The sequence below is a fragment of the Homalodisca vitripennis genome, chromosome 5 (assembly GCF_021130785.1).
Source record: "Homalodisca vitripennis isolate AUS2020 chromosome 5, UT_GWSS_2.1, whole genome shotgun sequence".
NCBI classification, from domain to species: Eukaryota; Metazoa; Arthropoda; class Insecta; order Hemiptera; family Cicadellidae; genus Homalodisca; species Homalodisca vitripennis.
The window spans coordinates 20,791,247-20,807,467 of NC_060211.1; the positions used below are offsets into that span (position 1 = coordinate 20,791,247).

The 16,221-nt window shown below is 37.2% G+C and overlaps 1 protein-coding gene across 1 annotated transcript in view; it reads right to left on the bottom strand.

Moving 5' to 3' along the window:
- Nucleotides 1-2,453: 2,453 nt before the first annotated feature.
- LOC124361826 (transcription factor SUM-1) overlaps nucleotides 2,454-16,221 on the bottom strand; it is an 89,017-nt gene continuing 75,249 nt past the window's right edge. The window contains exon 7 of the mRNA XM_046815821.1: nucleotides 2,454-4,046. Within this exon, the coding sequence (XP_046671777.1) occupies nucleotides 3,892-4,046 (155 nt within the window). The 3' untranslated portion in view covers nucleotides 2,454-3,891. The remainder of the gene's footprint in view (nucleotides 4,047-16,221) is intronic.

The following is a 16,221-nucleotide window of genomic DNA, read 5'->3' on the forward strand; positions in this document are numbered from 1 at the left end:
TGTTTAGCCAGCAGTGGACTTCATCATCGCCGTATTACATACACTGTTTTTACAAAGTACAGCAGCACCAGCAACCTCCGTAAAAACTGTGTAATCGCTAACCACAGTTCAGAACATCTGAGATGGCATCACGTGCCAATTTCATTTTCACCATCATCAACTATTTGGGTTGCGTAATTGGTTGAAAGCAAAGTTGAAAGTGCCAAAAACCAAAAGGCAACATGGGCGTTGCGCCGAGCAACCAGATCTCCGGTTGACAAGCGATCAAGTTACCCCGTGAGTACCGTGAGCTTAATGAGCAATGAGAGTTTAAAGTAGTGAATGACTTCGATAGTCTCGTTCCTCACTAAGCTCGATTTTTCTCATTAGGCCTTCATTAATAATCCGATGACAAATGTCAACCGAACACAAAGTCTGCGAAACCTGTTTGACCTTAGTCATTATCAAACACAAGAATTATGTTGTATGCCCAAAGAGACATCCCTTACCTCAACGATGTACTGGGGAGAAACGATGGCCACGGTCTTAGGGATCGGGATTTGGTTCTGAGTTACAAATAGATTTAAATTTAGTTTGAGATTTAAATACTTTTTATTAGTAATGTTGGCCTTATACTGTACCGTCTCTTCCCCCTTATTCTGTTTGATATGATCCGCATAGTGATCCGTCAGGACGGGTAAATAACGCTAAAAAGGACCCCTTCGTAATAGTAATGTAATAATTGTTTTAAATTTGTTTCTTAGTTGTAATCTAAGCAAGTTTTTATAACATAGCCGAGGAACTAAGTATGGAAATTAGTTTGAGTGAAGTTAGAGATATGTGTCATATTTGGCTGGAAACATTTAATATCTCTGTTCGATCATGCGTTATCGCAAAAACGAAGATACCATGCATTTTACACGAATCTTCATCTACATGAAATACAACGAGTCCGATGATGGAGAATGTCCTCCGTGGGAGTTTGCTGAGCGTTAGCGAATATATTTACGTCGGTCTTTGGGATAATCATGATGGCGACGATATAATGATAGAATAAACACATTTTGTAAACAGGCAGAACTTAATTAAATGACATTTTAACATGTTGTGTTAGTTGGTGGATTCTTTACTAAGACTTTCTTTACATAATATCTGGCCCTACTCTGGTGTTTCAATGTTGATGATGATGCAAGTCTCTCCGTAAGGTTTGGCTCAGCCTTAACAAAGCCGATAACTCAGGGTGGTATCTCGAGAACTAATTAAGCTGTAAACTTTAAAGTTAATATATTTTTAAAGTTCATTCCTACTGCTGGAGCGTTCTTAATATTAATCGTGAATCATGAATATCCTTCTGACGGTCTTCACTACTGCGACGTTAACACGCGATTTTTTCAACTTTCTGACATCATCAGGTATCCACGCATTAACGTTCCGTTGTAGGTTAAAATTAAAAAAAAAAAACTAAGTACACGACAGAATAACACAGATACATACACATCCCACCTTCTAGTTGGACCCACACTGGGTACAGCTAAAACTGATGTTTCAATTAAATCTGGGCAACCTTATAGGTGTCCAGGAGCGTCACATCACTTACCGCAAATGTGGAGATTCCGGGGTGCAAAGGTAATTCGATAGATCTAGTCTACTACAGGAGATGAGTTGGTGGGGTTCCCTAAGAGTCAAATGTTCTTGCCAGCCTAGACATAAAGGTGTGCCACCCCCTGCTTGCTTTGACTGGAGAGGCTGGTTCAGAGCTGGCTTGCCCTTCTTGAAAGGGATCATGACTTTAGATTAGAGCACCAAACTTTTCCTCATGAATCTCGATAGGAGGCGACCCCTCCCAAATTTACTCATCCAAAATATTCTGTCCCTTCGGAAGCAGCACTACGATACTTATACGACAAGGTACAATTTTCTAAGCTTCTTGTCCTAAAAAAAAAACAAATACACAATACTAAAACTTTCAAAATACGAATTGCTACGACGCGGTGGCCACAGGTTCATGCGTGCTGAACGGACTGATACATTCTGTTTTAAACATCGTTTTAAGTCACTTCAAAACAGCATATTTTAATCTGTTGTTTATTATTGAACAGTAATTTGTATATTACAGTCTAAAATTTATTATTTATAAATAAATATATATACAAAAGTCTCGATTAACTGAACCCCGATTAAACGAATTACCGGGGTATCCAAACCAGTTTTGATTTATATGATTACAAAAAGTAAATAACGCGTAATTTTATATCATTCAGGACCATGCACGTATACTTTTCAACTACAAATTAAATACTTTTAATTATAATTTTATTGTAATAGAAGTAATAGTTCTTAACAAAGTGATTACGTAAAGATACCCATAAAAATTAATTATATCTCCGGAAATTTATTCACAAATATTGTAAAACTTAATTCTATGTTATCTACTATCACTATGTTGGGAGCAAAATATAAGAAACTACAATACATTCATGTACACAATATCTATTTATTTATCATACACTATTAATAACTAAGTACTAGGATGATTTCATGGCACACGTTTGAAAAGGTTTAACCGAATGTAGCATTTAGGTCAAATATAATATTCACAGTTTATGAAACAGTACAATTTCCAAACAGGTCTATACACATTAACAATATTTACAGTGGCTGTACAGAAATATACTCTACATACATTAATTAATACATTAACTACTGTACAAGTTTTAACATAAGAACATAAAATACAAATAAATATAAATGGTATATCATGATTGATCGTGGGATGATGTTGGTTCATGGATTTATATATTTAAAAGTTTCTAAAACTGTATAAAAAATATAATACATATCGTTTAACTTCCTGTAGTTTTAAGTAAGTTAAATATTTTACAATAACTGAACATCACAAAATTGTTATAAAATCATATTTTTAGGCTTTACAATTTTATACATTGTTATGGTAACATACAGAAAATCTGTTATGGTAACATTAACAATTAATTACTAATCTCATACAATTATTTATAAATAGTACCTTACGCATCTTTCGTTAATGGTACAAAACGCGATTTTCTATGATTACGCGGGATATTCTAAACCTGCAATTGAAAATATTTTCTTACGTCATTATTAAAGGTTCGGCACTCAAACAGCTATGGAACCCGTGTGTATTGTCAAATTATGGTTAAGTATTTATTTTGACTTTGCGAGAAAACATATCTTGAACCCATAAATAATGAAGATTGTGTGCAGATCTATAGAATACTTCTGATTGTGAGTTGTAAAAAGCATAGCATGCTTAATTCTTTGTTTAGAGCTGTAATCTATTTAAATGTACTTAATAATGTGCTTATTTTTACGAATTAAATTTTAAATATTGGATATTTTTATTTTTGTCAGATTTATCGAAAATGGCGTGTTTAATACTGTGCTCTAATGTATTTATTGTTAATATTTTTTTATGTTTGCTGCTAGATAACGCATAACTATAAGGGTTCAATAGACAACAGATTTTAACACCTCTTCACAGACTATTACATAATTAAATTTACTGCATCGATCGCTTTGGATACCCTATTGTATGGTCGACACAATATCAGGAAATGTTTGAAAAATATTTCTTTGGTAAATAAAGATGCATAATTTTTACAAACAGTAAGTATATCAACAAATCAGTACATTCGAAAATAAATGTATTTTTAATGTAGCAAATAAACAATATATAAACTGTTAAATTTGACAAATTAAAACAGGAACCAATCGAGGTAACAAATTATTAAATTAGTTAATTATTTGAGTAATTAAAACTTAGCTAAGTTTCAGCGGGTATATAAATTTATACTTGCACTAACGTCTAACGGTAAAAATATAAATGTTCATACTTAAACGTATAACCTTACACAACTTAAAGGTAAAATAATGCTATATAACAGTGGAAGGGGGTGGCTGGTTGTGTTGGCTGGGGTTGGCTTTGCTGATGTTCTCTACGATGAGACTGAGACAGTCAAGGCTGGAGGTGCCGCCCGGGGCATCGCCGGGGGACGTTGAGAGGCCTTGGTTCACATCTCCCACGTACCCTGCAATCATACATACTGCTTAGATACATCCTGCAACACAAAACAATGTCAGAGATGGAAACTGAGGAAAAATAAGGTAAGTAGTAACGTACTATTTGACCCAGAAGGGAACACTTCTGGCGGGTTCATACCTTCCAGTTGAACCTACCACTGGGCACAGCAAAAACCGTATTGCCACTTAAATCTGAGCAACCTTATGGATGTCCAGGAGCGGCACATCACTAACCGCAAATGTGGAGATTCTGGTCGATAGGTCTAGTTGACTGCGGGAGATGACTGTGGGAATTGGTAGAGTTTCTTCCCTAAGAGTAAAAAGTTCTTGCCAGTCTAGACATAAGGGTATGCCATCTCCTGCCTACTTTGACTGAAGGCTGGTTCAGAGCTGGCTTCTTCTTCTTCCTAGAGGACATGACTTAGAGATTTGTGCCCTAAAATCTTCCTCATGAATCTCGATAGGAGGCGGCCCCTACCCCCAACCTTACACATCCAAAATATCCTGTGACTCTGTAAGCAGCGCAAAGGTCCTTATAGGACTATTGCAATTTTCTAAACTTGTTGATCTAAGAGAACAAAACAAAATACATACGGTAATACAAACTTTTACAATGATCACCAGACTCCTTAAAATTTCTAATCTTTGGATATTCGCCACCTCTAAAGTATCTTAACAGCTATAAGATACCTGATTTCTCAACCAGTATTATAACAACTGTTGATGAATACTGAGGATCACCCATAGGCAGCTCCATCTAAAATTTTGGGAACGCATGGTCTTTGTATGATTCAAAAAATAGAAATTAATTAGCTTGGTGGAGCCTTTAACTTTTATGACCTTCTGGTCTCGAGGAATCGTCTACATTTGCGACCACGTAGTCTCTAAGACCCACAATAAGACCCACAAGACACTAAAAGGTCCGATTCTCTGAGACTAACTAGACTGAATGATTATGGCATACTAGCCTCTAGTTCCGCCATGTATGTAGAAAACTTCACCCGATCTCTAGATTCTATTTACTAAAAGCATCTATTCTCAGAGACTAACTGAAACAGACGAATAGGGTCTACTAGCCTCAAGGTCCACCATGTCTAGAAAACGTCACCTGATTTCTAAGAGCCTCTATTCTCTGAGAGTAACTAGCATGGATGAATAGGGCTTATTAGCCTCCAGATCCACCATGTCTGTAGAAAACTTCACCTGATTTCTATGAGCCTTTATTCTCTGAGACTAACTAGCCTGGATAAGTAGGGTCTACTAGACTCTAGGTACACCATGTCTGTAGAAAACTTCACCTTATCTCTAGGATCTCCCGACCCTCTAATAGTAATTTTACGGAACCCTAATTGCAAACAAATTAGAAGTTATCTATAAACAACGTTTGCATTAGTCTATGAAGTAGTGGTAGATGGACTTAAAATGTAAAACATGAAATAGATAAACAGCTCACGAAACATTTCTAGAACATGTCATGTCCACGAAACGTGCGGACACCGCTGGGAACAAATGGGGGCCAATTTACAACTGACAAACGTAAACACTAACAACTTTGTTAAACAAAAATACAACGGCAGGGAGTTCAAAGAAGGGAAAGAAAGGAGCCGGAGGGGGGAGGAAGGGGAAGTGGTTTTAATCAATTCCACACATCTTGATGTGTATAAATAGTGTGTGGATCGTTATCCGTGCAACGTTTAGTTGGAGCGATGTCTGGCGGAGGCAATGTCCCGTGGCGTGGCCGCTGGCGACCGCTATTTCCAGAACCATGCCGCCTGATTGCTCCCACAATAATACATTATTGCACGAGAAACGCGCTCGTATACATTAATTACACCGGTACTAGCGAAAGGCGGGGTTTACATCTCGGGCTGAAGGGGCAAACGTCCTATTCTTAATCGTGCTTTCAAAGCGTTACGTAAGTGCACACTATCTCCTCCTGTGTGGAAATAGCAAAACCCAGTGACTGTAAATTTAACAAAAACAGTCATTATACACCGCGTGGATGTTTAAATTTTGAAATCTCCACTAAATTTACATGAGTTTTTATCAAAAAGGTATTTCACTATTAGATTTCGCTTGAAATGACGAATTTTTGGAATCTGATTAATTATTATGTGGAATATCTTTTCTGTCACCATTTGCACCTGATTTCCTTTTACTGTGACTTTAATTAGTTTCCCCACTAAATTTACACGTTGTTTTAAATAAAAAAAGTATTTTACTATTAGATTTCACTTTAAAGCATGAATTTGATTAAGTAGATTCATTACTATGTGAAATACCTTAAAGTGAAATATGTTTTACCGTTGGCTGCCATCATTTGCACCTGATTTCCTTTTACTGTGACTTTAATTAGTTTCTTCACTAAATTTACAGGTTTTTTTTAAATAAATAAAGTATTTTACTATTAGATATCACTTTAAAGCATGAATTTTTTAAGTAGTTCATTACTATGTGAAATATCTTAAAGTGAAATATGTTTCACTGTTGGCTGTCATCATTTGCACCTGATCTCCTTTTATTGTGACTTTAATTAGTTTAAAGAAAACATTAAAACAAAGCTATTTTTGTAGCACTAGTACTGGAATATTAATATAAATAACCTTTTTTTACTTTTCAAGAAATGTCGATTTCTCGAAAAGTTGGCATGTTTTACTAAGGTCTTATTACGTTATTTTGCTAGTCAATAGCTGACCTGCCACTCCTCAAATATTATAGTTAATTTATGGGACATCCTATACGTACTTTTTAGCATATTCTATTCCATTATACATGCAAGAGTGGTGAAAAATTCATTTTAAGTACCAGTACTCACAGCTATACCTAATGTTTTACGATCATTACATTTAAGTAAATTCCTTGTAGGTTATTAAAATCACTATATTCGTTATATTAAGAGTTAATAGTTAATTTGTTTACACTGTAATCATATATGACCACAAAATATGAATGTGAATATGAATCCCTTCTCTCAGGAAGGCACGTTAGTTAGGTGCCGGTCAGACAACTAAAGGTGAAGGGATGTGAAGATTTAAATTGCTTTATAAATAGGAACTCGCGCCAAATCCGTGAACGTTTTACTTCAAAAACTTAAATTTCAGTGTCACAATGCTAATGAATCGTTATAAAAACGTTTATCTGTTACTACTAATAGTTTATCATTTATATGTAATATACAGTGTGTCCACAAACTCATGTCACACTTTTAATTGTCTATTATTGATCGCAGGTCTATGAGGTACGTAAATGAAAACTGCTCTTTATAAAGTTTTGTATTCATTAGTTAAATTAGTTTTCATATAATAATGTGTGGCTAAAGTTTTTACGAAAACACCCGTCATTGCAACTTTGCAAAGAAACATTCGAAACAGTTTCGTGGTAGTGAGTTGAATGTTTCCAAGTCTACAGTTCACAAATTTTTAAAAAATATAATAATTTAAGGTTACAAACCTTAACTATTGCATGCTTTAAAGCCTAATAACAAATTAAAGAGGCATAACTCTTTGTCATCATGTATGAAAATTCACTGGATCCACATTCTTAAACTGCATTACTTTTAGTGATGAGGCTACCATTGAAATCTGAAAATATGGATCGTTTACGGAAAATATTCGTAAATTTAATATTTAAAGCAACAAATCATAGCTGCGATTCATGAAGTTACCCCAGAAGTCCTGATCGAAGTATGGGAGAAGATCGCTTGGACGTCTGCAGGAAGATTCATATCGATCTCAGATAAACTGACGTAAAACTATTGAAGTATACTTTAATCATGTGTTAATATAATTCTTGTACTGTACATAATTTAGTAAATAAACGTATTTAAACGTGTTACATGCCTTTGTGGATTGTTTCTTATGGGAACTTCTATACGGAATATAAAGTATTAACGGAAAATCGTATTTAAAAAAAATTCATTAGCATCGAGACTGTTAAATATAAGTTCTTGAAATTAAACATTTTAAATTTTGGGACAACCTTCATTACTAATTCAGTTTCAAACTTTAGCCCTATGATAAAAGCTGAGCTTTGGATGAGCTGCTGGCAGGTAACTCAGAAACTAAAGCCTAAACCGAATGTGCCCTGGTTGCAATAAACTCTAACATCGCGGAAACTTATTTCCCCAACGAAATACGCTCCTAAATCTTTGACCTCAGTATTTTTGGAAGCCTCTTGTTTCTGGCGGTTTAGTAGGCTAAACATCACGCGATATATCTCCTTTGTGCTTCGTGGAAGAGAGCTGTTTACTCCGATATGAAATATTAAACATTTACAAGGGTATCACTCAGGGTAATGGTCCATCAGTGTTACAAGCAAACTAATTCTCCGGAGACACTTTGTACTAATATTATACTTTATTACACAGTAAAAGTATCCTTTACAAAACATCACTTTGTACGCGCTATATCCTATAACTGGACCCATTAAAGTATATCTGGAACTGCAACATCGTAATTCGCGGCAGTAGAAGAGATGATTGGTTGCCAGACGATTGGAGACGGGTCAGCTTTATGGCGCTGTCTAGGGAACGAATTGCATCCATTCATGTTTGCCTAGTCATAGATATCTAACACAGAACACGTTTTTTATGATTCTTTTTAGTCGCGAAGTGAGAATTCCTATGGTTATTTTAAGGCTGGGTGAGTTCCGTGTTCTTTATTCCCAGGGAATATGCCGGTCTGGAAGAGCAACGCCTCAACAATTGCGTAATACACAATGTGCAAGATTCACATTAGTTGTTTTGTTTCTTCCTTAAAAAGTCTAGCTCTCCGAAAAAGTCTAGCCCTTCCAAAAAGTCTAGTCCTTCCAAAAAGCCTTCTTCCAAAAAGTCTAGTCTTTCCAAAAAGCCTTTTTCCAAAAAGACTAGCTCTTCCAAAAAGCCTTCCTCCAAAAAGTCTAGTCTTTCCAAAAAGCCTTTTTCCAATAAGTCTAGCTCTTTCAAAAAGCAATTTTCCAAAAAGTCTAGTCTTTCCAAAAAGCCTTCTTCCAAAAAGTCTAGCTCTTTCAAAAAGCATTCTTCCAAAAAGTCTAGGCCTTCCAAAAAGCCTTCTTCTAATAAGTCTAGTTCTTTCAAAAAGCCATCTTCCAAAAAGTCTAGATCTTCCTAAAAGCCGACTTCTAAAAAGTCTAGCTCTTCCAAAAAGGCTTCTCTAAAAAGTCTAGCCTTTTCAAAAAACATTCTTCCAAAATGTTTAGCTCTTCCTTAGAAAAATCCACAGACACTCAATGACTGAGTGGTTATGGGGTAATAAGACAAGAACACTGATTCTGTTTCAATAACAATCGAGGGGTAACAACGTAGTATTTTTGGTACAACAATAACTTCACTGTGATCGTCTCAGGGGATAAAAGTTTACATATGAATTTATCTCTTTGGATGCTTTCGGAACATCATAATTAGAAATCTTTGGAGCAGCAATGTGAACTTCAGTAGGGAGAGAAAGAAAATGACCAACGCTGCATGTGCTGCGTGGGGTTACGTCCACCTATTCCACATGTGAGAGTTGGGTTAACTGGGAAGATGAATAGAATAAGTACTAAATTCCCTCATAATTATTCTTTGCTACGTATTTTCTATTTCTGTTATCTCTCTCTGTATGCCTTTTCTTGACACCGTACGTTCATCACCTATGTTTTAAACACTGCGGAAATCAATTTAAGACTTCTCCAGAAGTCTGGTACTTATTTCGATTTGATTTATTACTAAGCAATAATATGGTAGGACTTATCCATCAGATTATCAACGTTGCAGTCACCATCATGATCATGATCCCCAACCTGGTATGATCCACACCAGCGGATGTGAAGGCAACACGGTGTTCAAAAATATTCTTCCCGCATGTCGAAACAGATAAAGCTACTGTTTACGGATTATAACTGTAAACAGCACTACCCACTTGAGATTGTTCCTGGAAACTGTGGTAAGGCCCGCGAGAAAGTTGGTAACGATAATCTACAGAAGCAGTATCTGGCGTTGCAATCAATTTTGGGCTGAATATACTGGGTGGCGCAAAAAGGATGGTCGGATTTTAAATAACTATAACTCCATCAGTTTTACAAATTAATTTTACTCAATTACGTAACTAAATGCTCCCAGGCACCCAATTACAAGAAATAACTTCCAAAATTCATGTACGGAAATATCTTCCGGAAGATGGTGTCCTTCCTCGGTGATGCATTCCACAAGCCTTTCCTTGAAATTTTCCATCACTTTCACTACAGTTTCTTCTTGAATTGCCATAATTTCCGCACTGATTGCCTCCTTCAGATCAATTAAGTTTCGGGGCTTGTTTACGTAGACTTTTGACTTTAGGTATCCCCAAAGAAAAAAATCACAGGCCGAGAGGTCAGGTGATCTAGCGGGCCAGTGGACATCTCCAAAACGCGAGATGATGTGGTGGGGGAACATCCGCCTTAAGACACACATGGAGTCATTGGCTGTGTGGGCCGTGGCCCCGTCCTGTTGAAACCAAATTCGATCTCGATTTACACGTAACTCTCGCAGTTTCGGTATTTAAAAAATATACTATAGTCACAATTCTTCCGGATATCTTTCCTGATAACAGAAAAAGAACACAAAATTTGGTGGGTTCACGAGGAATTGTAGACATTTGAAGTAGTCGTTTTGGGCCATTTTAAAACTTAAACCGAATGAAAAATGGCTGAAGGTAAGGATGTGATATTTTTTTAGTAGATATGTGAAGTATGACCAGAGGGATTCACACATTTTTATTTTGTTTAAAAAGGCCAGTTAATTTAATTTCTCCATCATATATTTGAAAATTTTACACATGTCAATCCCTCTCAGAGAATGATATATAAAAATTTAAAGTTTTTAATTTGTAAAAAAAGTATTTATATAGAATATGTGTTGATTTAAAAAAAGACAACTCACGCCTTCATATTTTCCGTCTGCTTCTTGCCGGGCTGTTCCTGGAAGCACGAGCACGGGCGCACTCGCACTGCTCTTACCCAACCGTCCTTTAGAGGTCAGAATATTTCTGATTTCTACAGTATGTTTTCAATTATTTTTATGATAAATCTACATCTATAAAAGTGCATATTATTACTGTTATTAAAGCAATATTATTTTAACAAAGAATATAATTACAACTTGTGGAATTATTAAAAGTGTTCTTTTTTGATCACTTTTGATTTATTTATGGAGTTCCTGTTCATTACCATATGTTGGTTTATGAACAACACGAAACATCATCTTCGTAAACCAAACAATATTGTTGGTTACAATGGTTAGTTCTTATACTTTTTTTTGTAAAATAGTAAAAGTTATTGTGGTTATACTAGCTATATGTCATTGCGCGTACATTCGACATTCATAGTTTAGAGTTACCATTGAATGGTGGTGCGTAAAATCGTTGTTAAACATCAATTACTTGAGTAATCTATATACATGATAAAATCGTTTATACAATGCAAGATTCAAGGTGATTCCATTATTACAGAAACTACCTACACGACTGGAATGTTCCAACATTCCCCTTTCTTGCCACTTAAGAGTCGTGGTATTCTGACTGCTCAAGTTACAAAGGTGAGGGCGCTCAAAGCGAGTGCAGTGAAGTGACAATGAAAATATGAGTAAAGAGACTGGCGAGTAGTCATTAAGTCCTTCCGGCCGGCAGCGGAGCGGCGACACCAGAGTCTCAAATAGTGAACATGATGAACGAGGTGCGAGCGACTGATGTGGCCGTGTGTCACTGCTTGCTCGCGCTTGCACCAGAGCACACTTGTTCCTGCAGCACTTTGAGCACACTTGTTCTTGCAGCACTTTGAGCACACTTGTTCTTGCAGCACTTTGAGCACACTTGTTCCTGCAGCACTTTGTGCACACTTGTTCCTGTAGCACTTTGAGCACACTTGTTCTTGCAGCACTTTGAGCACACTTGTTCCTGCAGCACTTTGAGCACACTTGTTCCTGTAGCACTTTGAGCACACTTGTTTTTGCAGCACTTAGAGCACACTTGTTCCTGGAGCACTTAAAGCAAAGAAGACTATGAAGCCCTACAAAGGGTTAAGCTGCCATGGTTACGTCAAAAGGATCCATTAGGGTTAAACTTTCCTTTTGGACAGATTGCTTAAAATCAGGAAGACCAACAATGGTGGAGCTGCCTTCTGAACAAAGTTTTAAAAAAAGGAAGTTCAAAAAGTTATCGTCAAAAGGGTTAAGTTATCGTTTATGATACATTGTTTATATCAGAAAGACCTACGTGGTTTAGCTTTCTTCTAAGACAGATCCTTTAGATCAAGAAGACTAAAAAGACTAAGCTGTCTTTTTAGGCTGATTGCTTGGATCAGAAATAAAAAAAAGATTAAGCTGTCAGAGTTGCGATAGAAGGATCCAATAGGGTTACACTTTCTTTTTGGGCAGATTGCTTAAAATCGGGAAAACCAAAATGGTTGAACTGTCTTCTTGGAAAGGATTTTGTTAAAAGAGTTAAGAGCTAAGAGAAGAGTTAAGCAGACTTCTGGGCATATTGCTTAGACCAGGAAGAAAAAAAGGGTTAAGCTATCGTCTATGGTAGATTGTATATATCAGGAAGACCAAAGTGGCTTGTTAGACAGATATTTTAAATCAAGAAGACTAAAAAGGGTTAGCTGTCTTTTTGGGCAGATTTCTTTACAAGAATCATAATACCAAAAGGGAGTTAAATTGTCTTCTTGGGCAGATTGCTTAGGTCAGGAATAAAAATAAATGGTTAAGCTGTCAGAGCTTCGTAAACATTGCTTAAATCAGGAAGACCAATAATGATTTTTTGTGCTTAAAAAAAGTGCTTAAAAGTGACAGTTTTTAGCTGCCCCAAAAGTTACTTATTCCTATGTTGTAAGTAGTTTATTCTGGCTTATAAATTTTCAATTGGCAGTCATTTTTTACTGGGTTAAGATAGAGACCTCTAGTTTGCGTTGTTTGTTTTCTTTTATCAGGGGCTTGAAAATGACAGGTCACTTGATGTGGCTTTACATTTAAAATTTTTGAGCTGCCCCAAAATCCCCCATTTTGGGTTTGTGAATGAAGCAGCAATTATGCCCAAAAAGTACCTCATAATATAACATAAATGTGTGGCGAGTTTAGTTTTTCTCGTGTGAGCCGTTACAATATTAGTCGGGGGTCTCCAGACTTTTTTATTAACCCTGTATAACAAGACATGTGTATTTATTGGTACATAAATAAACTTAACAGCAATACCAATGACTTGATGTATTGACTATAAAAATAATTGTTATGAATTTCTAAAAGAACACATGCAAAACATGAAGTAGTACCCTGCTACTTTAGAAACTGCCAGATCTAGGGTTTAGCAGAGAGAGAGAGAGGGTGGGAGCGGATCAGAGGGGGTGGAGAGGTGGGCGAGGGGAGAGAGAGAGAGAGAGAGAGAGAGAGAGAGAGAGAGAGAGAGAGAGAGAGAGAGAGAGAGAGAGAGAGAGAGAGAGATTAGCAGGTGGGACAGATAACTACTTCAAGGTACTTGGAGTGAAGGTGGAATGGGCCAGAAGTCTGCTTATCACAGGAAACGATAATGCTCATGCGATCTAGCGGCCACAGTTTGCGATACTTACGCAAGAACAACCTAGAGAATCGTTTACCTTAATGTATTGTGTTCATAAACTAAACTAAGCTTCATAAGTCCTGTTCATTAACTAAAATCTTACTTTGTTTTTAAATATTCCAATGTCACCGCTACTGGAATTCGCACTACCGAGACAGTCGATTGGCTACCATACAGGAAAACATACTATCCTAATAAAACAGAAAAACGTTTATGACCAGAATTTCAGACATTTAAACACAGCTTAAGTGGTTAGAGCGATTTCTCCAACGTGTCGCAAAGTACGTCAACATAATTTACAGTATTTACTCAGTTTCAAGGAATAACGAGCATGTTCGTTGGAGATGTTTATGAGCGATGGCGACAGGGTGAAGGCCGAGCGAGTCGACGCCAGTTACAATCGCACGACATCTGGTTATTTACTGGTTTTGTTTATTCCCGCGGTAAAAGCAGAGGGAGGACAGCGCCTGACAGCGGTCAGAGCGACGTCCAGCTACATGTTTTTATCGACCAAGACCCGCGCCAAGCCATAAGCCGCGCCTCATTTGCATTGCGCCGCACTGCGCTTAGCCCGCTCGCTATCAATAAGTCACATTTAGACGTAAGCAACTCGCGATCGCGCCGAAATAGCACTAAATGAGCAATAATACGCCCACCATAGCTGGCCTCTCATTAGCTGCTACCCCTCGACCGGAACATTCTAATGAGCCCGGATCAGAATAGGTACTACCTTTTATTTATCGAGCGAATTACGCGCCTAAATTATGTTGTGTGTAAACTGCGCTAAAGCTTCTTGGACCGGAACTAATAGAGGGCCTCCGTAAAGAGATGGCGGCCATTGTGTTTATAACTGGACAACTCTGGGAAATTTATTTGATGCCCTTGATGTCATGCGAATTTCATAACTCTTTCAACAGACCAAAATTTTAATTGGTGTATCTCCCATCAAAATAAAACAATAACTTATCAGTTTCGAGGGGTATAAGAACGTCATGTTTACGGTGTTTCATGTTTGTTTAAGTTCAGAAAATTAAGCTCAGGATTAAAGTAGATGAGTAGCTCTGGTGCCTCCCTGATTTTTACGTCTTGCACCAAGTTTTTGGGATAGGGCCATCGCTGGTTGTACATCTGACTGTATGATCTAATATGGTCTTGGGAGTCTGATAACTCTATGCCATAACTGTACATTATACATTACTGTTAAGGAGGAAACGTAACTCTCATGGACAAGTCTTTTAATGATTCTGTTTTTATTTTATCAGCTGTTTTGCAACAACCAATAAACTTATACTTCCGCACTGTTTCGCCATTTCTAATTTGCTACGAAGGCCACGATGCTCATGGCATCTCTCTACATATAATCTTCTATCATTTTGTGGGCTATTTTGTTTGAGTACACAAAGAGTCTGAGTGGTTTTACCTAACTGTTAAAATGAGTGCAGAACGTGTTAGAAATGGCGGCGAACATCTAAATGATGCGAATGTTGTGTTTTCGCTCCATTTAACCTTCCACTTACTGAAAAGTTTGAAATCTGACTCTGTCATAGACTTGACTTTGGCAATCTGGAGTCCACGTCCAAAAAAATAGTTGGCGACGAAGAAATTCAAAACCAACACTATTCGCATCGAAGACATCTAGACTACAAAGAGATCTACTGTATCTGTCTAGTTTTCCCAACAGCCATTGAGTGTAATTCAGATGATGAGACGGTCCAAGATTAGTGTACACGATGATTTAGACACGATTTCAAAGTACGACGCGCCGGAGCAACCAAGGTTTCTACATATAATGTGATTTCATTGTGCACTTTATGACACAATGAGAACATTTCTTCACCTTAGATTGAACTGGATGGCTTGAGGACCCTGCAAGCAGGAGTCAACGCATTTACAGATGAGGCAAGGGATCTGCCCGCGCGGGCCGGGTTCTTTTTCAAAAACATATTGAGCCCATATTTCGGTATTCTCGTGACCCAAGAGAAAAGAACTGAGATACAACTGACTTATTCAGTTGTCTTGTGGTTATATTCAAATAAATAGTGTTCCGATAGTTCAGTTCTCTTTTAAAGCAATCACAGAATAACAGCGCGTAGGCCTTGATTATAGATCCTTTTGAAGGATCTATATAATCAAGAGCGTAGGTGAGGTCAATGTTTCGTAGATGGTTAGTAGAGCCTCGGCCGCGCGCTCATATCACTTGGCCCATCTGTACACGCAGGTGTACAAAGGCTAATCAAAAGGAGGGAGAGTTAGTGTTTGATAGCCGTGTTGATGACCCATTTATTTGATGATAGCCGACCACTGTTTAATGATTAATGAGCTTAAATGAATGATGCATTAATGGGGGTAAAAATAAAAGGAATTCCAGTTATCGCTACAAATGGAAAGCTAAAAGGAGAGATATTATGGGGAAGCAGAGCAACACTAATTTTCCGTCCAAATGAAAGACAAGAAGTACGTGCTGATACTATACAACACGCTGATGAATATATCGAAATCCCACAAGGAGAGAAACCAAACCAAACTGTGTAGTGCCAGACCACGGCTAGATCATTCATGTATCTGACCAACTGGCATCGTATTCAATCTCTCCAAAACGCACTGCAAAGTGGTATAAGAA